Here is a 20,226-nt window from a genome sequence, read left to right as displayed (position 1 = left end):
ATCCAACAAAGTCATTTCCTGTTGTTTCCTGTAGGGAGGAGAATGATGAGGGCTAAATTTAGACGGAGGCCTTCTAGAGCCATGAGAAGCTCAGAGAGGGGTCTCTGCAAGTGGAAAATCATTTATGTCACTGAACCTGCAGTGTGCATAAATAAATAAATAAATAATTAGCGTGAAAATGTTCTAATTAGGTGCAGTAACTTTCCAACAGTGCCAGTTGAGTTTTCACTTTGCTCTGATGTGTCCTGAGGATCCAGCATTTCCACACTTCTCCACAGACTGTCAATTTAACTTGATGTGTGCTGCACTCTGTCGCACGTATCGAGCGCCCAGGTATCAAGTCGTCAAGACTACTTTATGCAAACCAGAAACATCCAGCCTCTAAACCAGGGCTGTCAAACATAAAGCTTGGGGTCCAGAATCAGCCCAGCCCAAGACTCCAATCTGGCCCACAAGATGGCACAGATACAGACTTCCCCCATGACCAGTCATACTACACCAAAGTAAATAAGTAATAGATTACAATACATAACTGCTTACAATTGAAGCCTCGGGCCTACTATGGTCAGTGATTTTTGTCATCAAACAGGGAGAGTGATGAGTGATGAGAGTGTGGATGTCTTTGTGCCTGCCAGTTTTTTGTGAGTCCGTGTAGTCATTATAAGGGGACCAGTGTGCACTGAATTCAAAGAGCTGTTTTGTGTGAAGACATTTTTCACTACCCACATCTTTGCAATTCTTCATTAAAACAACACAAGAGACACAGCAGCTCCTCTTCTTCCTTGTTGTCATTTTGAGTAGGTTCGTAGCGCCTGTGCTTTTTATAATGCTAGTGACTGCACATGTGAAAACAAATCCTTTGTGCAGAATTTACATGGACTTGTAATGACTATAATAGGATCACCCGATGTCTCTCTGAGTGACCTCATCTGCAACTACGTATATACTACTACTAATTTACACTACATAACTGTTGAGCTGTCAGGCTGAATCATTCTTTGTATTTGAACTACTGGTAGAGTCACCCTTTTCTCCTCCATCATTCTAGAAAAGGGAATTCAACCTTCAAGGGAGGGTTATGTTGTGCTTTTTTGCACTTGGGCAACACAAAATGCATCACTGAGGGTGGAAAGCATTACCTCAGTGCCTTAACTCAGTCCAGATAGGATTGGGTTATGGATTATTGTTTGGGTTATTGTTTGAAATCTAGGAGCAGACACAAGAAGTTCATTGCTCGCTGAAAGTGAGGAGATGCATTGTGACCGTTGCCAAAAAGGCCACTGTTGACACTCAAGTCGTGTGATTAACTGATGCAAGTGCTAGTTTTGCTCACAGATTTTGTTTTCAACAAACATGAAATCAAGAAAATTCTGATTTTTATTTATTATTTGAATTTGTTTGTGTTGTGAACTTCTCATTAGCTCATCCCATTGTGATACATCCATAATTCACAGGGATCACTACTCCTCCTTCAGCATTGGTCAGTGAGTTTTTGGTGCTTTTTTGCCCTTGCCAGATAGTGAAGATGAAAAGAGAAGATGCACAGCGGGGGGCCTTGGGTCAAAATCAAACTCGGGTCACTGCGGCGTGTGGTCGCCTCCTAAATCCATGAGCTAAACAAGCAACCTATTGTGTCTTCACCCAAACTGTGCTCAACCTCAGCATCACATTTGTCATTTTATGTGCAATGACCTGTGATGGATCGTGAGCCACTGGTGCATTTGCTCTTTAGTTAATCTCAAACCAATATGACTCTAAGAGGGCTTAAAGCCAACAAGATTAAAAGTAGTGAAATGTTTCTGTAGGTGAACCTGTGTAAGGTTCACTAACGGTTGCCTTTGTCTACGGATCAACAAGGGTCTCTTACCCAACCTCCTTTTGTGTAACATGAGAATGACTGCTGTCTTGAGGTATTCACATCCCCTGCTGCTTGGGCCTCTTCTTGCTTGTATTTGGAACAACACATACCCCACAGTGGAGGCAGTGAAGTGGCAGGGGCTGGCGTTTGCCCTTGGATGGCTTTTTTGGTCAGAAACACCAGCTCAGTTTGGGTCTAACTCTATCTGATGGCCTTGTATATTTAAAGTTTAACAAAACTACATGTTAAAAATTCTTAAGGTCAGCAGGTAATCGTTACCAAAGGCTGCAGTCACCCAAACACATGCTCTCTCTATCTGTCTTTCAGAATCTGACGGGCAGTCGTCCCCCGCCCAGGTACACCTACGACCCCTCCATCTTCGCCTTCCGCTCCCTGAGCACAGTCCCCCCCTGCAGCCCTCTGAGTCCGTCCGAGGATCCTCCCTGCTCATAAGGAAACATCCTCCCACCAGATAATCCTCCCCACTCCTCTCTTCATTCCCAGACGGCTGCTTTTTTTTGTGGTGTCTGCCCTTCTTAGCCCAACGAGCGGCTGGTATGAAAGCGTTTGTTTGAAGGTCGAATTCTTGCACACTCAGGTAATCCCACCCTGTCACTTTGAGCGTCGCTCTCTGCCTGAAATCAACAGCGGGCCCAGCACAACCCATCTGAGGATGCTTCAGGTTTTAGAAATCCTGTGATTGGAGGAAGAACGCTCCGGAAACGGACACGGCCCACTTGAACTTAAGTTTTCAGCACAATATTCAAGGGAAATAATGCATGTAAGACAATCAAATGCTTCCAGGGTTTCTTCCTTTGATGTGATAGCTTCATAAAAACAGCGAGGTGAGTCCTCTGACATCAGTGGTCACATTTGTCTGTTTGAAATTAAGTTAATAAAAAAAAAGCTTCTCTGGATGTATTATTGAATATGCAGGTCATGTAAGGCTCAGCTATAACAAACATGTATGGCTGTAGTTGAAAATAGTCGACCTTTGACCTTTTGATGATGTACATTTCTTAATGAATTTGTCACTTGTAGTCCAGGTCAAAGTTCAGTACTTGTATCCTCTTTCCTTGCATGAATTTCACTGCTTTGCAGAAAGAGGTATATGGATGAGAATAGTTTGCTGCACATTCGGCAAGTGTACACGGTGCTGTGTTCTGCATAGCCTACTTGTAGTGTGCCATTTCTTTTCTCCAATATTGTACCTCATTACTGTCTAGGTAGAAGAGGACCACTGGTGTAATTAAGATGTCCCAGTGTTTCTGCAGATCTCTTAATGCCTTGAAATGACATTCCTGTTGTGTTGAATGAAACTTGGGGTCGATCTCGGCCCCGAGAACTGAGCTGATGAACTTATTAAATGCGAAATGTCACCACTGTAACTAGGATTTTGCTGAAGTGAATGTAACATTGTGACATGTTTTCGTCCCTTGTTGCACAAAAATTAGTCAATAAATGCCCTGTGGCCTCTTGTTTAGGAGGTGATTTTTTTTTTTATGTGATATTATGAGTATTTAAGGTTGGATCGAAAATTCAAGCTCACCTTCATGGGATTCTCTGGACTGTTTATCCTTGTGTGAAGGATCCTTGCTGGTGATGAGGTCTGGGTCTCTGGCAGCTACAGGGCACTTTTCATTTGAAGGTCCACTGTCTCCATGCCTGAAGTCAGCACATCAGGTGAGAAGTATGACCAGGAGCGTGCTCAGTTAATACTCTGAAGCAGCAGCCCCCTTCATAGTTTAACAATGTCATGTTATCATTTGTATTTGGGGACCATCGAGAGAGTTTATGGTGTCGTAAATCCTTAAGTGGACAACTGATGCTGATTGTGGTGCTTTGTAGCCTAAAATTTGTGTTTTATATATTGAGATTAAATTTTAGATTCAAAATGGCCTTGGTTTATGACTAAAATATCTTGTTTTCTTTATTTCCCTTAAAGTCATTTTCTGCAATAATTGATTATGAAACTTTTTGTAACCAATAGCTTCTTTTGGCTGTTTCCTTGTTCCAGAGGCACTGCCACAGCAGATGGATCTGGATTTCTGATTTGTGACGCAAAGTTTTAGCCCCCAAAAAAGAAAAATCCCTGCAGCACTCTGCAAAGGTAGATCTGTAGAGAGTGGGGGCGACTCCCATTAATCACGTTGTACAGAAATTGGCTGCAGTTTAGCCTGAGGCACAACAGGGGGCGCTTGCAAAGCAGTTTTTTTTTTTAATGGATAGGCATGCACACAGCTAAACGGCTTAAAGAAATATTTACATTTACGTCAATTTAACTAAACCCACATACAGCCTTTAATTTTTCTTACAGTGAAGCCAATAAACAATTAGTTAGCTAATGTTGATGCCATTTGTCAGCTGTAGTTTAACAAAACAAAGCCTTCCTTTAGTGGTAGTAAATTCAACCACCACAGCAGCTGCTTCTTATACACAAAAGGAAGTTTGTTTTGAAGGTCTTCACTACAAGGCTGCTGCTACAATTTCTCAGCTGCTCCAGGTCAAATGCATGAAATTAAAATGTGCCTAATACTTAAATGAAGCCAACAGGCGGATGCTCACTGGCTACACTTTCTAGTTCTGTCAATAAAAAGTTCTAAATGGAACCTATGACAAAACGACAAAGCTCACAAGTGAATTGCATACCAGCTCTCCTCTGTGCAACACCTGGAAAATGGGAGGGAAAAAACCCCAGTAAAATATTTTCTGCTGATGGAAGACTCTTGGTTTAGGTGAAATGTAAAGAGGTAGAGACAAATCCCCACCTTACCTAAAATTACACCCAGGACAAATTGCTCAGCCACATTATTATTATTATTTTCAGTTTGATTTCTGCAAAAGTTAAAAATTTATTTAAATATTTATCTTCTACCACTTTATGTTCACTGCCTCCTGGCCAGCTGTCAACCCCAAACTTCAGTTTACCTCTAAGGAAGGAAGTGCCAACTGGTTCTGAAGGCTGATCTGACAGGTGCTCTCTGGCAGCAAAAACAAAATCCAGGAAGTTGTTGCTTATATAAAACCACCACCGAACAAAACATAAGGCACTGTATTCAGCAGAAATCCTTGTTGAGGATTCTAGGGCTTTTCTCAAAAATGATGGTTTTAGATCGCTAGAATTTGACAGGACAAAAGAAAATCCAAAAATGTATTAATCTGCTACTTTTTCCTGTTCTTTTGCCTGTGTTCAAGCTTATGTTTCATCATGCTGTCTGTGCCTGAGAAGGGTCTCCCTGTGTTTCAGGAATCCATCGGCTGATTAGTAGGTCACTGCAAAGACCTACAGCCAAGACCAGAAGCCTCTTTGTACTCAATCGCAGCCAGAGAAACGCTCTTTGTGTGTGTGAGAGGGAGCTTGAAAGGGAGAAAAAGAAAGTCTGACGTCAAAACCGGCTTCGGTGAGAAGTGGAGCCCCAGAGAGGGAAAGTTTCAGATCATCCTAAAGCAACAAACAAACAGAGTAGCTCTGAGGTTATGTACAGACAATTTTATTATACATTTATGTAACAAAATACAGTTTATTAACTTGTGTTTGGAGCAAAGACAACAGGAAAGAGGGTGGAAAGTCTGGCAGGAAACCAAGAGAACAGCAATGAGTGGGATTTTGCAAAGCGAGGAATCCTGCTCCGGGCAAACGCACACCAACCGCTAACTCGCTCATAAAGGCAATCTTGTTTAAAATTAAAAAAAAAAAAACTTTGAGAAGGTTGGGCTCTGTGTGTGTGTCTGAATGGATACAGACACACACACTCCACTTAGCTTGAGTCATTATCAGCTTGCGTTTCATCCAGTAAGCCATCCAAGTGTCCAGATGGTCAGAAAAGCTGCTCCAATGCTCTCCCTCTTTCTCCCTCCCTGCTACACACACTCCTTTGGAGGAGGAAAAAAAAGGTTATGCCAGCAAGCGACTGAAGCCAAACAGGGGAGGGATACAGATTGGATGTCAGGTGGATTTAACTGCAAGAGGAGCAGCCAAAGACTAGAAAGCTGAATTTGGATCAGTTGCTGCTCTTGCTCTGTCTCCTCATATTTTCTGCTCAGATGTTATAGAATTCAATTGAAATTTCCCACCTTTCCTTTTAATTTTTTTCTTTAAAAAGTAAAAAATTCAAGTGCTACCCAACTCCATTATTATGAGTGGGGAAGAGTGCCAGCACACTGGCTGCCCAGAGTCCGCTCTGCTTGTTTAATGTGAACCCAAATGGTGTGCTGTTTCGAATAATCTCCTAGAGAGAGAAGTAAAAACGTGCAGCATTACTGTCTCAGCCCGTCCTGCTCTGTTACAGGCTTCTGTGTTGTTAAACAGTGGTTGGGCTGGGCTGGAGGGGGTTAATGGTCATGGCTAAGGAGACTGGAGGCTTTGTACTGCAGGTATTATCTCGCGTAGAAACAGAAGAGCTCTGTTACGTTTCCCCCTCAGTAGCCATACTTGTCATTTAGGTGTGTGCGTCCATCTCCAGTCTGACCTACAAGTGAAGAAAAGACACGAGTAAACACAAAAGGTGCATCCTCCTCCTCATGCATAGAAACTAAAAAGCAAATTCTTGTCAAACTGGGCAACAGGAGTATCACATGCGTTTGCATACCTCATCATTAACCTAATCGCAGCAGTGCAGTTAAATCTGACCTAAAATAAAAGCTCAATCTGGCAGTTTATGCAATTCAAGCTTATCTTATCCCTTAATTGTGACTTTGATCTGCATTCCTCAGCAAACAATGAAAATGTTGCAGCTATTTCAGCTGTGCAAATGTACCACGAAAGCCTGTTTGATTCCTTTGGTCAGGAAAATATTTGGGCCTTTCTTCATTCCAGCAGAGGAAATATGCAACCCCGCCGGTGTCAGCGAGTCAAAAGAACTGCTGTAATTCTATCTCTTAAAACAACAGCAGGGTTAACCTAACCGCTACTGTTCCTGCTGCTTAACAAGATTGAGTGTGATGCAGGGAAGTGATCAGCTGATCGTCAGTCACACAGCTTGGAAGGTTTACCTGCAGGAGGCACCCACACAGAATAATCGGGGTCGTCTTGTGGATACTGTGCTGACAGCTGCAAAGGAGGCTGTGGAGACACATGATGAGGAAATTCGCTTTATGCATTCATGTGGCAATAAACTGTACAGGTATACATTTACTGCTGTGAGTATGGGCCTACCCTGCCGGGGCCCATCACTGTCTTCTTTTTCTTGGGGCTGGGGTCTGTCGCTGGCTCGCCGGCACCTTTGGATTTGGACTCTGGGGACATGCAGGTAATGTAAATTAGTGGTGGAGCACCAAGTAGTTGGTGCATGCTCATCATCCAGGTAAGTAAATCCCAAAAGGTTGATTCTGTTCATCTGGACGTAGCGTTCTCAGTTGGAGAATCGTTTCGTCACTCATCCAAGTGACTTCTTCAGTCTCAGCTGACTGCAGGTTTCCCCAATCTTATAAACAGTACATTAGATCAATGACTGAAAGTGGGCTAGTTTCAGTCATCCTGCAAATGTACTGTTCACTGCATTCCTCCACCTCGACTCTTGCAAAGGTCACTCAGATGTCAAAGTCTTAGCAATAAAGTTCAAATTCAGAAAAAGGACATTTATGTGTTATAAAGGTTGTGGTAATCCTTTTTTGTTTTTTACTGAATGCCAGTGGGGAAAGAAGATTTAACACTACATCTAAGAGAAAGTACAGAGAAATATTTTACAGCAATAAAACACGACACCTGGACTCAAAAGGGCCACCGGCTTGTTGCTGCTATGCTCGGGAACCTGCTCCGCTGCTTCAGACTCCCCGCTCCTCCTCTGCTGTTTGTGGCTTTGATCTGACGTGAAGGCATGAAAACAGAAATAAAGTGTGTAATAATGAGGACACGCACGATTCAGCACATCCTGTTAAGACTTTAAATACGAGCCACAGGCACAGATATTACTTGACTTTGTACCTAAAGTGCAAAAAATAGAACATGAAAGAAGGAGATCTAAGCATTTCACTACGACATATTTAATCTGTTTATATGTACGAGGCGGCGTTACAGTATGACAGCAGCATGCATTGCAGATTTACTGCCATCCAGTGGCTTAAAGAAAAATTTCAATTAAATGCATGAACATAAAAGAAAAAAAAAAAAAAAAGGCATTCTGCATGTTTTTGTGCTTTTACCTTTCAGGTGTTCTGAGACTTTGAGTTGATCTCTTTTATTCTCAGAGGGAGACGATTCTTTAGACGTCGATGCGCCGGACTCAGCAATACCTTTACCAGGTAGTTCATCATTATCCTCACTTTTGTCTGCCACTGCCTCCCCTTCTTCTTGTGCTTTTTCTTCTTCTTCTTCTTCATCCTCCTCCTCTTCTTCCCCATCAGGTGGAAGTTCTTTCATGTTGAAGAGCTCAGCAGGCAGGTTAGGCCGCTTAGGAGGCAACTTCTGCAAGAGAAAAGACAATGCAGTTAGTGCTGGGTGCTATGACCTAAAATTAGCGTCACAGTATTTTATTAAGTACAAAAAATTTAAATAAAACAAACCACACAAACAAACAACTGAGCTCTGTTAGTAGGAAGATAAAGGCCACAACTTAAGGGAGGGTGACATACAATACAAGGAAAAGCAATTATCATAATAAAGCAGGAAATGGAAACAAGGAAAGCAGGCAGAGGTGCCGCCTCCTCTCCTTCATCCTCCATCCTACTGCCTGTGGCCTGGATGTCGCTCTCACAATGCCATGCTGAAGGATGTATCAGTTCCTAATGATGCACTAAAGTTTGTCATTTTCAATTTTGTAACAGTGTTTTTATCTTCAGATATAAAAGAGGTGTAACTAACAGCTGTACTGTAAAAGCCAAGGTGAGAGGAGGACTCTTAAAGCCACTGGTCCTTTTTATTCATGTTGTATCAGTTATTTAAGATAGTAAAGGACAAAGTCTGACAGTCTCTTCCTCACCGCCTGTGCTTGGCTCTCATTCTCGTGGGGAGAATGTACAATTTGGGAAATAAGGAGAAGGGCAGTGACCAAAAAAAACAATAACAAGAACCAAATAAGTGAAATCCCTTACAAGAACCCTGCACCATTGCAGTTACCTTTGCCTCCCATGGTTTGCTGTTGCTGCATGGGCAGAGTAACGTGAGCCTGGCCCACAGTAAAAGCCCAGTACAGGCACAACAATGAGCTCCTTGCTTAGTGCTCTCTTTTCTTTATCCTTCATTTATTTTTACTACAGCGCAAGGCCTTTCCCAAGTCTGCTACGCCATCTGGCTAGCTATCAAGCTTTTTAGTAATTGTGCAGTTATTATGTTAGACATTTTTATTAACCCAGACTTCATATGTAGTCACCCTAAAAGGCTCAATTTATGCAGGAAACCCTTGACTTATATTAACTTATTTCTATCTGATCAGAACCTTGAGTACGAAGGATGCACAGTTAATGCAGGTCTTACATATAATACATTTAAAAGTCACAGTTGGTAGGGGAGTATTTGAAGAAATCATATCATGCATAAAGTTACAACTTAAAAGCACCAACTTCAGTGGAAATGCAAGCATGTCAAAAAGCACATACCCCAATAGTACCAGTTTTCAGTTTGAATTTGCTCCCTCCCTTCATGGCTCCAAACATCGGCAGGGTCTTTTTCGACTTCTGCTCTGAGCTGCTATCAAATCAAGACAGATCAAAATATCAACTTCAATCTGACACATTCATAGGATAACTTTTAGGTTAAAAACTGCTGCTTTGTCTGACCCGGGCAGCAAGGAGGGCATCTGCGCCGGCCTCGTGAGTTCAACCAGTTTGCGGAGCCTCTGAGCATCTTTCCGCAAGTCGGCCATGTGCACGTGAAGCTTCTTGCGTTCCACCGCGTCCATCGCTACCTCGCTTTTCACTGCGGTCATGAAGGCCTCCAGCGAGTCTTCAGTCGATGACGTCAAAGACTCTGATAGGAGTGAAAAGTTACAGACTGGACCTTTTAAAGTCTGTAGAAGTGTGAACAGGTGATCACAGCTCACCTCCTTTTCCAGCACTGAGCTTTTTCTGAGTCTCTGCCAACTCCTTCTCCACCTCTTCCAGTTTGGCCACCTACAGAAAAATAATCAACAGTTATGGACACGTGCAGAAAATCGCTTCTTTCTTTAGATGTGTTTTAATGGCTGATGATGCTTTAAATGCTCTTGATTTGTCTGTCAGGTATAAAATCTCCTTCTCAGTTTGCGGACAGACAAGTCCTGGACACACTACATGAGTAAACTTCTTTGAAGTTAGACAGGATGAACTGAGGGGCGGCACCATGGCCCAGCATATAAATATGGAGCTGGAAATTTACAGAATAGGTCCCCTTACAGACAGTGGAGCCCTTAAAACTTTCAGAAAACAGCCTGAAAGACAGTACCCAGTTGATGCTCTCACTGTTGTCTGTTGTTTTTATGCTCCTGTCATTTATAAAACTATGCAAATGTTTACCAGTGAGTCATAGGTCTCGGGCCGCTCCTCGAGCTTTCCCGCTTTCTTCATTCGTTCCTGCCTTTTCCTCTCCACTGTGCCGGTTCTATCCAGGAAGGTGTCATCATCGCTGTCATAGTAGTCATCGTCTTCCCAGTTCTTCTTCTTGCGCTTACGGGACACTGAAAATCAGATGCAGAAACTCTTAATGAATTTTCCAACACAACTTCCAGTCCTCTCAACACGGGACTGAGCACACAAACCTGCTTCCTGGCGCAGCAGCCCTCTGGCTTCCAGCATGCGACACGCCTCAAGACAGCACTGGATGGCAGCTTCTTTCTTCTTTCCTGTGTGGGTCACCTCTGCAACCAGCTGACGACCCATAGCGTCGTCCACCGGCAGCCTGTTTAAAAAAAAAAAAAAAAAAAAAAATTAACAATCAGCACATACAGCTCGATAAACACTTCACAGCCTGCCTGGAAAAAAAACAAAAGAATTTATTCCCCTTACTTTATTCTACAAAGCCAGGTGCCGTGGTTCTTGTCCTCATACTCAAACTCCAGCTCCTCCCCTACAGAAGACAAGCAAAGAAGTTCAGTGAAAAAAAAAAAAGCAGAATCTGCTGTCTGTGAGTTCTAGTTAACTGCTAGTTAGTATATTCTTTAACCTCTACAACTGAGAGTATTTAACCATTCTTTAATCTCATGAGACAGTAAAGTTTCTTTTGGATTTTCAGCTGTTGGTCATAAAAAACAAAGAATTTGGACCCTTCATTTTGATGTATGGTTTTTAACTATCTTAGGCCAACTTGCCCAAAATAACCCTCGACCTTTTGGAGTAACTGATTTTTTTTTTCCAGTAAATACATACAGACCTTAATTTCCTTGATTTTAATTTCAGTCTTTTAATGCCCTGCAATACTTCTTCTCACCTTCTCTGTCATAAAAGCCCTGCAAAGCCTTCTTGGGGTCCTTCAGGTAGGCTGCTTCCTGGTCTTCGTGGAATTCTGTTGAAAAGGGGTTTTCCTCGTTCTCGTCTTCCTCTGGAGCTGCTTCTTCGACTGCAGGGAGGATTTGTGCAGAGGTAATGTGAAAGGTAAGAGAAAGACCCAAAACACTGAAATCATGTATCAAACCAAATGACACGTAACACACTCCAGCTTCATCCAGCAACAGCAGTGACACACTCACCCATTCCCCACGAACAGCCAGAGTCTTCATTTGACACTCTGCCATCGTCCCTGTTTTCATCCTCCTCCTTTTCTTCTTTTTCCTCATCAGAACCATCTCCCATCATCCTCCTCTCCAGCTCTTCCTTCTGTTTGCGAGCTTTTTCCCTCAACTCTGTCACTGTCAGTTCAGACTCGTCTTCCTCATCAAACTCTGGACCCTGCAAAAAGAAAATGAAGCTCAACACTCAAATGTTACTCTTTTTAAAATATATCCCTTCACACCTGAAAATCTTACATGCATAAAACCTTTTTCTGGTACATGAAGAAGAAATCAGTTACAGTACTGAATGTTTGTAATTTTGATTGATGGATGATTCTTTTTCTTTGCATAACACACAAGCTTCTCTCTCCCAGCTCTTCTAGAAACACAGCATGGCATTTCAAGCCAGTTAAAAGAAATGTTCTCTCTAGTCTGTCCTGAATCTCCTCCCAAATGGACATGCCCAGAAACACCTCAGCAAGCACACATACAGGAGCAGCTTTACACGTTTTTTGGCTCTTTTTGATGTTGAGCAGCACCAGTCTATTCTCTCATCCCATCTCTTGCCAGTGTAGAAAGACCCCAAGATAACTGAACTTATCATACCCAGCACAAGCTGGATTTCACTGCTCGGTAAAGCCAGCAGACATCATTCACAAAAGGAAAGTTGTGATTCTAAGGCCACCAGCCACCCTCCACCTTCTGGCTGTATTTAAAAATTATGTCCATAAGAGTTATGGAAAGAATCATTGATAAAGTGCAGCCCTGGGACTCTCATGAGTCTAACTTAGTGCAGTCAATGCTAACCAGGTGTACATGCAGTAGTACAGGGACTGAATAACTCATAATAAAGGGTCATGCTCCGAAAACATTGACCAAAGGACTGCCCTGAGGTATGAAGTTGAATGCCTTTTCCAAATTTATGCACCCAAAACATCCCTGATGTAAAAGGCTGGCTAAAAACTGCACTCACAATCTGGGAGTGCTTTATATGATGGATAATATATTTTTAATGATTAATTGGTTAACAGCTTAATATCTTTCTTGTATCATGTCAGATACACGCTGATGTAACCTTCTAAAAGTAAAGAATGATGCGGTAAAAGATGCTTGCGGTAACTGATGTGTGTGGTACCTATAGAGTAACGTTTGGTGGTATGACAAGTAGTGTTTTCACACCACTTACTAAGTATTATTATATATTGTGGCAAATAGCAGCCACGTTATTCTGCCTTTTTTAAAGTAACTATCATACTGCTGGTACATATGAAGAATATTGCCTCTATATTAAAGCAGACCTCTTGTCTTTTTTGTATTTTCCGTCATATATATCCTGTTTCAGTTGTGGCTTATCATGTTAAACGTGGCCAAAGACTGAAATGCTAGTGTGTAGATAATTTGTGTAAGCTGAAAGCTCTAAACATGGCATTTCTTACAGTTTTCCCCAACACTTTAATCTTTATGATGCCATCGTTATACTTAGGCACACAGAAGCCGCACCCATCTGCTGCTCAAATGTTCTGCTTAAATGCCATAGCCAATCACAATACAATTTCCTTAATGAGTGAGAAGCTAAAACTGCATACTGCAAACAGAGGATGAACCAGGGAGCAGCACAAAGGCCCAGTATGGGAAAAATTAGGATTATTTTGAAGTGTGAACCACGCAAAGTTACACTAGAAGAGTCCAAGAGTAAAGCATAAAAAGTATCATTCAAAGCTGTTTAATAATGCACAGGCATGATTAACTGAATTCGTGTTTATTCTACAGAGAAACATTTTTGTGTAGCTGCAAGGAATCCATAAGAGAACTTGATCAGCCCAACCAGGCAAGATTAGCACTGTGTCAAACAGCTAAAATCAAGACATTTTAGAGACCCTCCCTGTCATCGTTGATCACCACAACAGACATTACCTGCAGGATAAAAAGCCTCGTGCTTCCTCCAAACTTCAACACGTGCCCCACGCGGACTCTGATGTAAGTTTTCGGTGGGATCTTGTTCTTGTTCACCACAGTGCCGTGCGTGCTGCTCAAGTCGTAGATGTAGAAGCCCTTCTCTTCTCCCATGCAGCCCGCGTCCTCCCCGGCCTCTCCACGGTATTGAATCACTGCGTGGTACCTGGAGATCGAGGGGTGCTCCAGGGAGAGATCGCACACAGGTAAACGTCCAACCACAAAGTAGCTCTTGTCCACTAATGGTACCTGATCCACTATGGTGCCATTTTTTAGGATTTCAAGAGCGTACGGGGTATCCGAAGCAGTGCCACCCCAGGGAGGCTCTGTGTAAGGGAGAGGGGGTAATTTGCCAACTTGGGGGGCTTTAGTAGTGAGCGCTCGAGGTTTAGCTTCTGGTTTGGTTTTGTCCTTTTCGGACTTTTTGTCCTTTTCTTGGCCTTTTTCAGAGGTTTTGCTTTCGCCATCAGCTTTATTTTCTGTGATGGGTTTGGACGGAGCAGTGACGTTGGTGCGTTTTGCGGTGAAGCTAGGCGCCGCAAAAAGAGCCGGTTTCTTGAAAGGCTCCTCCGCTTCTGGTTGTTTAGTTTTACCCGAGTCTTTCTCTCCGGCTTCCTCTCCATTTTCTGGTGCCAAACGCTCATTAGAGTCCATTACAGAGTTCATTTCGTCGCCTGTGTCCATCACGTCTGCTGCTGGCGGGGAGGCAGCCATGTTTATTTGGTGCAGCTCTCAAACTTGGCCGGGTACTTTAACCTTTAAAAATTTACAACTACATCTGATAAATTATGTAAATCGAAGGAAAGCCGTCGGATATTATAAATTCTTAAACAGTCCCACATTACATGAATATATTTTTTAATTTGTACAATTCAAAACGAACTTTTTGTTGTGGAACTAAACATTCAACATAGCTATTTACCCGAGTTCTTTTCCTCCAAGGACGAAAACCCTTAGTTTCCCGTTAAGCTTTCTTCAACATTCAATCAACAGCAGACGTTTCCTCCATCCCAGGGTAACAGCAATGTGTTTTTTAAACCTCATTTACATTAATAAACATGCCCGTGATGCATTAAAATATGTAGCTCGGCGTTGAGTTAAAATAAACGAGTGCATCAGTAACTCAAACCGCAAAGGTCCTGGAACCCAGCTTTATATTCCAGCCAGACAACAGACATTTTGCGTTTTTCTGTCATTCGAAAAACATCAGGTTTTGTTAATCATAGACTTCAGACTTTAAAGGAACCAATGCAGTTTGATCTTCTTTTCGGGATATAAAAGCATAGCGAATAGACATGTATCCTGCCGCTCTTTCATCAGTTATTACGTTTGGAGAGGCTGCTAGCCACGCTGTCTTGGTTTATCATAAACGTTGCCCTTAAAGTATGTCAAATGTACGAAAAGTGATCATGAGATAACAATGTAGTTGTAACAGATCTTTTAAATGTTGTGTTAGCGTTTTCAGCTTTTCACAAAACCAGTATTTCACAACTTGTTCGCCTGTGATCAACATTTGGCGTAATTTGCTCTAAAATTAACCGGAGTCGTATACATTTAACGACTCGGTTTTATTTAGAGACCTTTTTGTCAAGAGGCATTTAAGTACAACCCGAAAGCTGGACATTATTGAGGGTGATTGGCCTCGCAGAATATTTAAAGTAATTGCAATACTGGTGGTGCAGAGTGGATCAGGATAACGTAAATTGAATTGTTCAAGTGGTTTTCTTGTAAATAACTAACTTTATTTTTATTTATTTACATTTTACAGTGGGGTTTAAATTACACATATGCTTGTAACATTGCAAGAAATAGCAGGAAGCTTCACAGACTTCTGTTAGGGTGAGAAATAAAACAGTTTTGGTCCCTCTCTAAAGAGGCTTTAAAATGGTAAATGGCCTGTATTTATATAGCGCTTTATTAGTCCCTAAAGACTCCAAAGCGCTTTACACAACCTGTCATCCACCCATTCACACACACATTCACACCCTGGTGATTGCAAGCCACATTGTAGCCACAGCCACCCTGGGGCGCACTGACAGAGGCGAGGCTGCCAGACACTGGCGCCACCGGGCCCTCTGACCACCACCAGTAGGCAACGGGTGAAGTGTCTTGCCCAAGGACACAACGGCTGAGACTGTCCAAGCCGGGGCTCGAACCAGCAACCTTCCGATTACAAGACGAACTCCCAACTCTTGAGCCACGATCGCCCCCAAAGAGGCTTTGAAGTCCCAGCAAACTAAATCACAAGAGTTTTAACAGAAAAAGATTACAATCATTTGTTTTGTACAGTAGGTTTTAATTTATGCGAGCCTAAAATACTTATAGGTTTACTGTTAATTATGTTAAGAGAGGCTCATTGCCTTAACTAAATACCTGACAAAAGGGTAGCTTTGATTCAGCAAAGCTCTGTGTGTTCCTTTGGCAGCTGCACACTTTGTTCAGTGAAATAATCACATTTTAATGCATGGTTTAAAGCCAAACCAGACAGTAATGCAGGAAAACAAAGAATAAAATTGCTTGAATTTAAAACAAAATCAGTTTCATACTGAACAAATTAATATGAACAATAGTTGCCTTGATGTTTTCAAAACTTATTCACATTTTCTATACCCCTTTCTGTTTTAGTCTCAACTGCAGTCTATATTCTCCTTGTGTGGTCATGATGCGTTACTGGGGTGAGATCCCGGGGCCTGCGGGGGCTCCTCCCAGTCGCAGTTCCTTTGACTTGCTCCAGCGTGAGTTTCGATCCGTGGAGATGCAGGACCCTCCCTTGCACCAGCCCTCTGCACAGCGGCCACGGCCCACCACAATGCTTGATATCCCCTCTGAGCCGTGCAGCCTCACCATCCACACAGTGCAGCTGTGCCAGCACGTTCGCCGTCTCCGAGGTCTTCTGGCAGCAGCCCAAGCCCAATCTCAGGGTCAGAGCTCAACATCCTCCGAGGGTGGCAGCAAGCTGGACGAGGCTGATACCAACCTGCCGTTATGCCCTCCCACCCCACCTGTTATGCCAGATGACCTGCTACCTGTGGATAGCAAAGCCCCCCGACAGCCCTTTCAGCTCCGCCACAGCGACCCTGAAAGTGACTTTTACAAGTAAGTTTCAGATTGCAGTCCTCTTTTCTAAATCAGTACCTCTATATCTATAAAAATTTATTTCATGGGAAATCAATGACCACCACCCATCATGATCAGCTGATGGGAGAAGGAAGTAATAGATTTAGACACTGAAGGACTCTAAATCCCAAATTTCTGTGTATTCCACATTTCTCATATAAATCTTAGTCAACAATGATTCTTTATCTCCTTCCTTCTTCTGTTTTTAGAGGTAAAGGCGAACAGGTCACAGAACTGAGTTGGCCCTCCTGTAGGCAGCTACTGTATCAGTCTGTAGCGACCGTCCTGGCCCATGCTGGCTTCGAATCTGCTCAGGAAAGCGTCCTGGAGACGCTCACGGATCTGGTCCACGAGCATTACCTGCGTCTAACCCGCCTGCTGCGGGTGGCAGTGGACAGGGAGGCTCGACTTGGAGCCAGTCCCTTCCCAGATGTGGTGGAGCAGGTGTTCCATGAGGTGGGAATTGGCAGCGTTCTGACCTTGCAGCGATTCTGGCAAGTGAGGATCAAGGACTATCACAGCTACATGCTGCAGGTAAGGCTGGAAAGAAAATAGAAATTAAAAATAAATACATGAGACAACATCAATTTGTCATCCTCCAAAGTCTTATACTAATCTGTTTCATATCTCTGGCTGTTTAACTGTATGTTTTTTCTACATTGAATTAGAGCTGAATGACTTCATAGAAAACCCTTAACAGTTACATCATCCAGACTCCTACTTTACCACAGAAATATCTTATTCCTACAGCTCAGTAAGGATCTATCAGAGGAATACGAGCGACTGGTAAATCCAGAGAAAGCTCTTGAGGACTCAAAGTCCCCGAAGATCAAGGTGGAGGCCATGAATGACATTCCCTTCCCTGTTAGTGAGGAGCCTGAGGCTGACTTGGCCTCCGGGGACCAGGCTTTGCCAATGGGGGTCCTTGGTGCCAATGCTGAGAGGCTGGCTTCAGGGCTGGATGGAGACCATTCTCCTCATACCTCAGGTAAGATCATCCTAATCAAATGTTTTCTACCACTCGGACTGATTAGTAGTTATTTCCAAGTTCAGTAGTTTAGTGTTTGAAATGCTTTGTGTCCACAACAGGTCATTACTGATCCCAGTGGTTGCATTACCCTCTTTCAATTACAACTGCAGCGTTGTCTGTAAGCTTTAACTCAGTTCTAAGATTTGACAATATTTGAGGGAGAACCCTAATGAGTCCCTATAAGAAGCACTCTGAGATAGTGGGGAGGAAGAACTCCCTTTTAACATTAGCAACTTTATAGTAGTTTGTAGCAATGTTATTTGTTTGGTAATGGGAATTCTTAAATTAATCTTAATTAATGGGGATTCTTAATTAATCTTAATTGTCACTTCAAGCAAAAAGAGAAGTTAATATATATTATAGAACTGCGACAGCATGGAATTAACCACATTCATATACTTTAACGAATGATTGTTGTGTTTAGTCGTAATTTTCATTTACTAAGGTTTTCAAAGCATCGACTGTAATTTTAAAAGTTATACATAACTGGTTTCTCTCATGCTTCTTCAGCTTTCTCTTGAAGACAAGGTTTCTCGCTACAGCAGGTTTATTTAAATAAATGTGACTAAATCCATTTGCCCATTTAGTGGTTAAAAAAAAATTCCAATTCGCTCCTTAATTCGTCTTTGTTTCATGCATTTCCAAGGTGGAGGTGTGGCAAACAACTCCCCTCTGTGGCCTCAGGTAAAAGTGGAGCCACAGGACGGCGAGGAAGGCCAAGCTTCGGCTCACCATCATCATCACCACCACCACCACGGGGTCCTGGGCGGAGATGTGTTTGAGGACGGTGGGCCCATGTCCACCATGAGTGAGTCAGGAGGAGTAATGGGGCCCTCACCCGGAGGGGTGGGATCTGATGGAAGCTATGCTTCCCATTCGCCCGACTCCATGATGGTTGACGATTTTGACCAGAGACCCAAGAAACGGACAAAGAAGATGTGAGGCTGTTTTGGCAGAGAAATTGACTCTGAGCCAAAGTGCTGAAACACACCAGTGTTAATCTGACAAGAGCGCTGAACTCATGGTGGAAGGCGGGGCTTTTGTAGTTCTTTGTTTTTACTAAATATATTAATGGAGTTAATCACCAAAAGAATAAACATCTTCTGGGGAACCAGCTGCACTAATTCTGGTCATGGAGTGTTTTTCATAAACAAATCTATAAGGAGTTAGTCAACAGTTAGCTTAATGAACAGAGGAAAAGGAAAAACTATGAAGCTCTAATACAAATTGTTTAGTTGAACAACTAAATAATTCAGCTGCAGGGTTTGTTTTCCCGAGCCATTAAGACTCTTGCTCCCTACACACCAATTGTTAAAATTCATTATCATTAAAAGATGCTCTAAAAAGAGAAAATCCTTGTTCTCGTGAGCATGTCTCTGCATGCGATTATGATGTGTTCTCAACTTTGCCTGCTTCGGTTCACTTTACGCCTGGCCCGACAGAGTGGAACGATCTGCACACACCTCACACACCTGTCAACCTGAAGCCGCTCCGCAGAATTAGCATCTGTTTCGGTAATGAGGCCAACCTGTGAATGCAACACCAGAGGCAATTATGGGTTGGTTGTGTGCATCGCGAAGGGCGACATCAATCCAGTCTTAATGGCAAATTAATTAGGCCAGGCATAATTTTGCATGTTCAATGAGCAGGCCTGTTTGAATACATGTGCTTTGCTTTTGTGTGGTCCTCTTTGGTTTTTACAATTAGCCAGGTAATTGTCTGTGCCTCAGGTAGGTCCTGATGGGGGTCATAACTATTGATATTCAATTAGCTGCATCTATTGATTGATGATTGATTTGTTTTCTGCAGTTGAATGTGTCTGACTGCACAAAACAGTCTTCCAACTTATGAGGGAGCTATTAGAATTTCGTTCCTCAAACACAGTTGCGCACTGTGCGTGCAAGCATTCTCCACAACCCCGCGCGTCCACACGTCGTCCGTCAAACTGTCGCTCTCCTGCAAAACTTTGGAACTTCATCACCCACCCACCCTACAGTTCGGACTTCGCACCAAGTGATTCCCACCTGTTCCCAAAGGTGAAAGAACATTTGTTCGGAAGGCGATTCTGTGGCGTCGGCGAGCAGGTATGACATGGGCATTGTAAAACTGCCTACAAAAATTTCTACAAAAATGCATCGACCGAAATGGCATGTAGACAAATAAGTCTTCAAACTTTAAAATGATTTAAATATTATGGAAAATAAACGGTTGTTTGTATTTATAAAAAAAATAGAAGGCCTTACTTTTGGGATTGGCCTCGTACTTAGACACATACATCAAACTGCTCGAGCACCGTGCCTTGAAACAGCCCCTCACTTTATTCCGAGAATAGCTGTTTTAGCTCTTTCTGTTATCCGGGACCTTCAAGGATAAAACTCCTCTTCAGGATCCAAGTTTGTTTGATCAGTGTGATATGTCCAAACTGTTACATAACACTCCAATGCTATTGCTCCATGTCACAGCCGCAAGCTACAGTCACGGTCAAAACCAAGTACACCCTCTATAAATTCTAAGGTTTTACATATTAGGACATACATTATCTAGTTGTTACCAGGTTTTAAAATTCCTGCCAAAGTCATGATAAATGCTCGATGATTCAGATAAGGAAATTAAGCTACATATAAATTAACTTAATTAGCGTTCTGGGATCC

The 20,226-nt window shown here is 42.6% G+C and overlaps 3 protein-coding genes across 5 annotated transcripts in view; 2 read left to right on the top strand and 1 right to left on the bottom strand.

Moving 5' to 3' along the window:
- LOC102203552 (uncharacterized) overlaps positions 1-3,339 on the top strand; it is a 29,764-nt gene extending 26,425 nt beyond the window's left edge. Inside the window, exon 5 of the mRNA XM_005738769.2 lies at positions 2,186-3,339. Within this exon, the coding sequence (XP_005738826.1) occupies positions 2,186-2,311 (126 nt within the window). The 3' untranslated portion in view covers positions 2,312-3,339. The remainder of the gene's footprint in view (positions 1-2,185) is intronic.
- Positions 3,340-5,328: 1,989 nt separating this feature from the next.
- On the bottom strand, positions 5,329-14,168 carry slc4a1ap (solute carrier family 4 member 1 adaptor protein). Of its 2 annotated transcripts, none has more exons than XM_005738789.2 (14): positions 13,390-14,168; positions 11,455-11,653; positions 11,196-11,324; positions 10,775-10,835; positions 10,528-10,667; positions 10,286-10,446; positions 9,835-9,904; positions 9,572-9,761; positions 9,392-9,482; positions 8,000-8,261; positions 7,563-7,661; positions 7,014-7,093; positions 6,851-6,920; positions 5,329-6,327 (listed from the first exon to the last, which is right to left on the bottom strand). In XM_005738789.2, exons 1-14 carry the CDS (start codon positions 14,140-14,142, stop codon positions 6,278-6,280), a joined length of 2,355 nt encoding a protein of 784 aa, XP_005738846.1. In that variant the 5' UTR covers positions 14,143-14,168; the 3' UTR covers positions 5,329-6,277. The 2 variants fall into 2 exon arrangements, with proteins under 2 accessions (XP_005738846.1, XP_013767762.1); XM_013912308.1 differs by having other exon boundaries at positions 9,392-9,479.
- supt7l (SPT7 like, STAGA complex subunit gamma) lies at positions 13,576-18,699 on the top strand. 2 transcript variants are annotated; one of them, XM_005738767.1, is made up of 5 exons: positions 13,576-13,634; positions 16,054-16,524; positions 16,755-17,079; positions 17,296-17,533; positions 18,222-18,699. In XM_005738767.1, the coding sequence occupies exons 2-5, from the start codon at positions 16,088-16,090 to the stop codon at positions 18,515-18,517; spliced, it is 1,296 nt and encodes a 431-aa protein (XP_005738824.1). In that variant the 5' UTR covers positions 13,576-13,634; positions 16,054-16,087; the 3' UTR covers positions 18,518-18,699. The 2 variants fall into 2 exon arrangements, with proteins under 2 accessions (XP_005738824.1, XP_005738823.1); XM_005738766.2 differs by lacking the exon at positions 13,576-13,634 and adding an exon at positions 14,330-14,443.
- Positions 18,700-20,226: the final 1,527 nt, after the last annotated feature.

The sequence above is a fragment of the Pundamilia nyererei genome, unplaced genomic scaffold, assembly GCF_000239375.1.
Source record: "Pundamilia nyererei isolate P.nyererei 1_Seehausen unplaced genomic scaffold, PunNye1.0 scaffold00086, whole genome shotgun sequence".
NCBI lineage: Eukaryota > Metazoa > Chordata > Actinopteri > Cichliformes > Cichlidae > Pundamilia > Pundamilia nyererei.
Note: the sequence above shows the minus strand (reverse complement) of the source record. Positions and strands in the feature narration are given on the sequence as shown.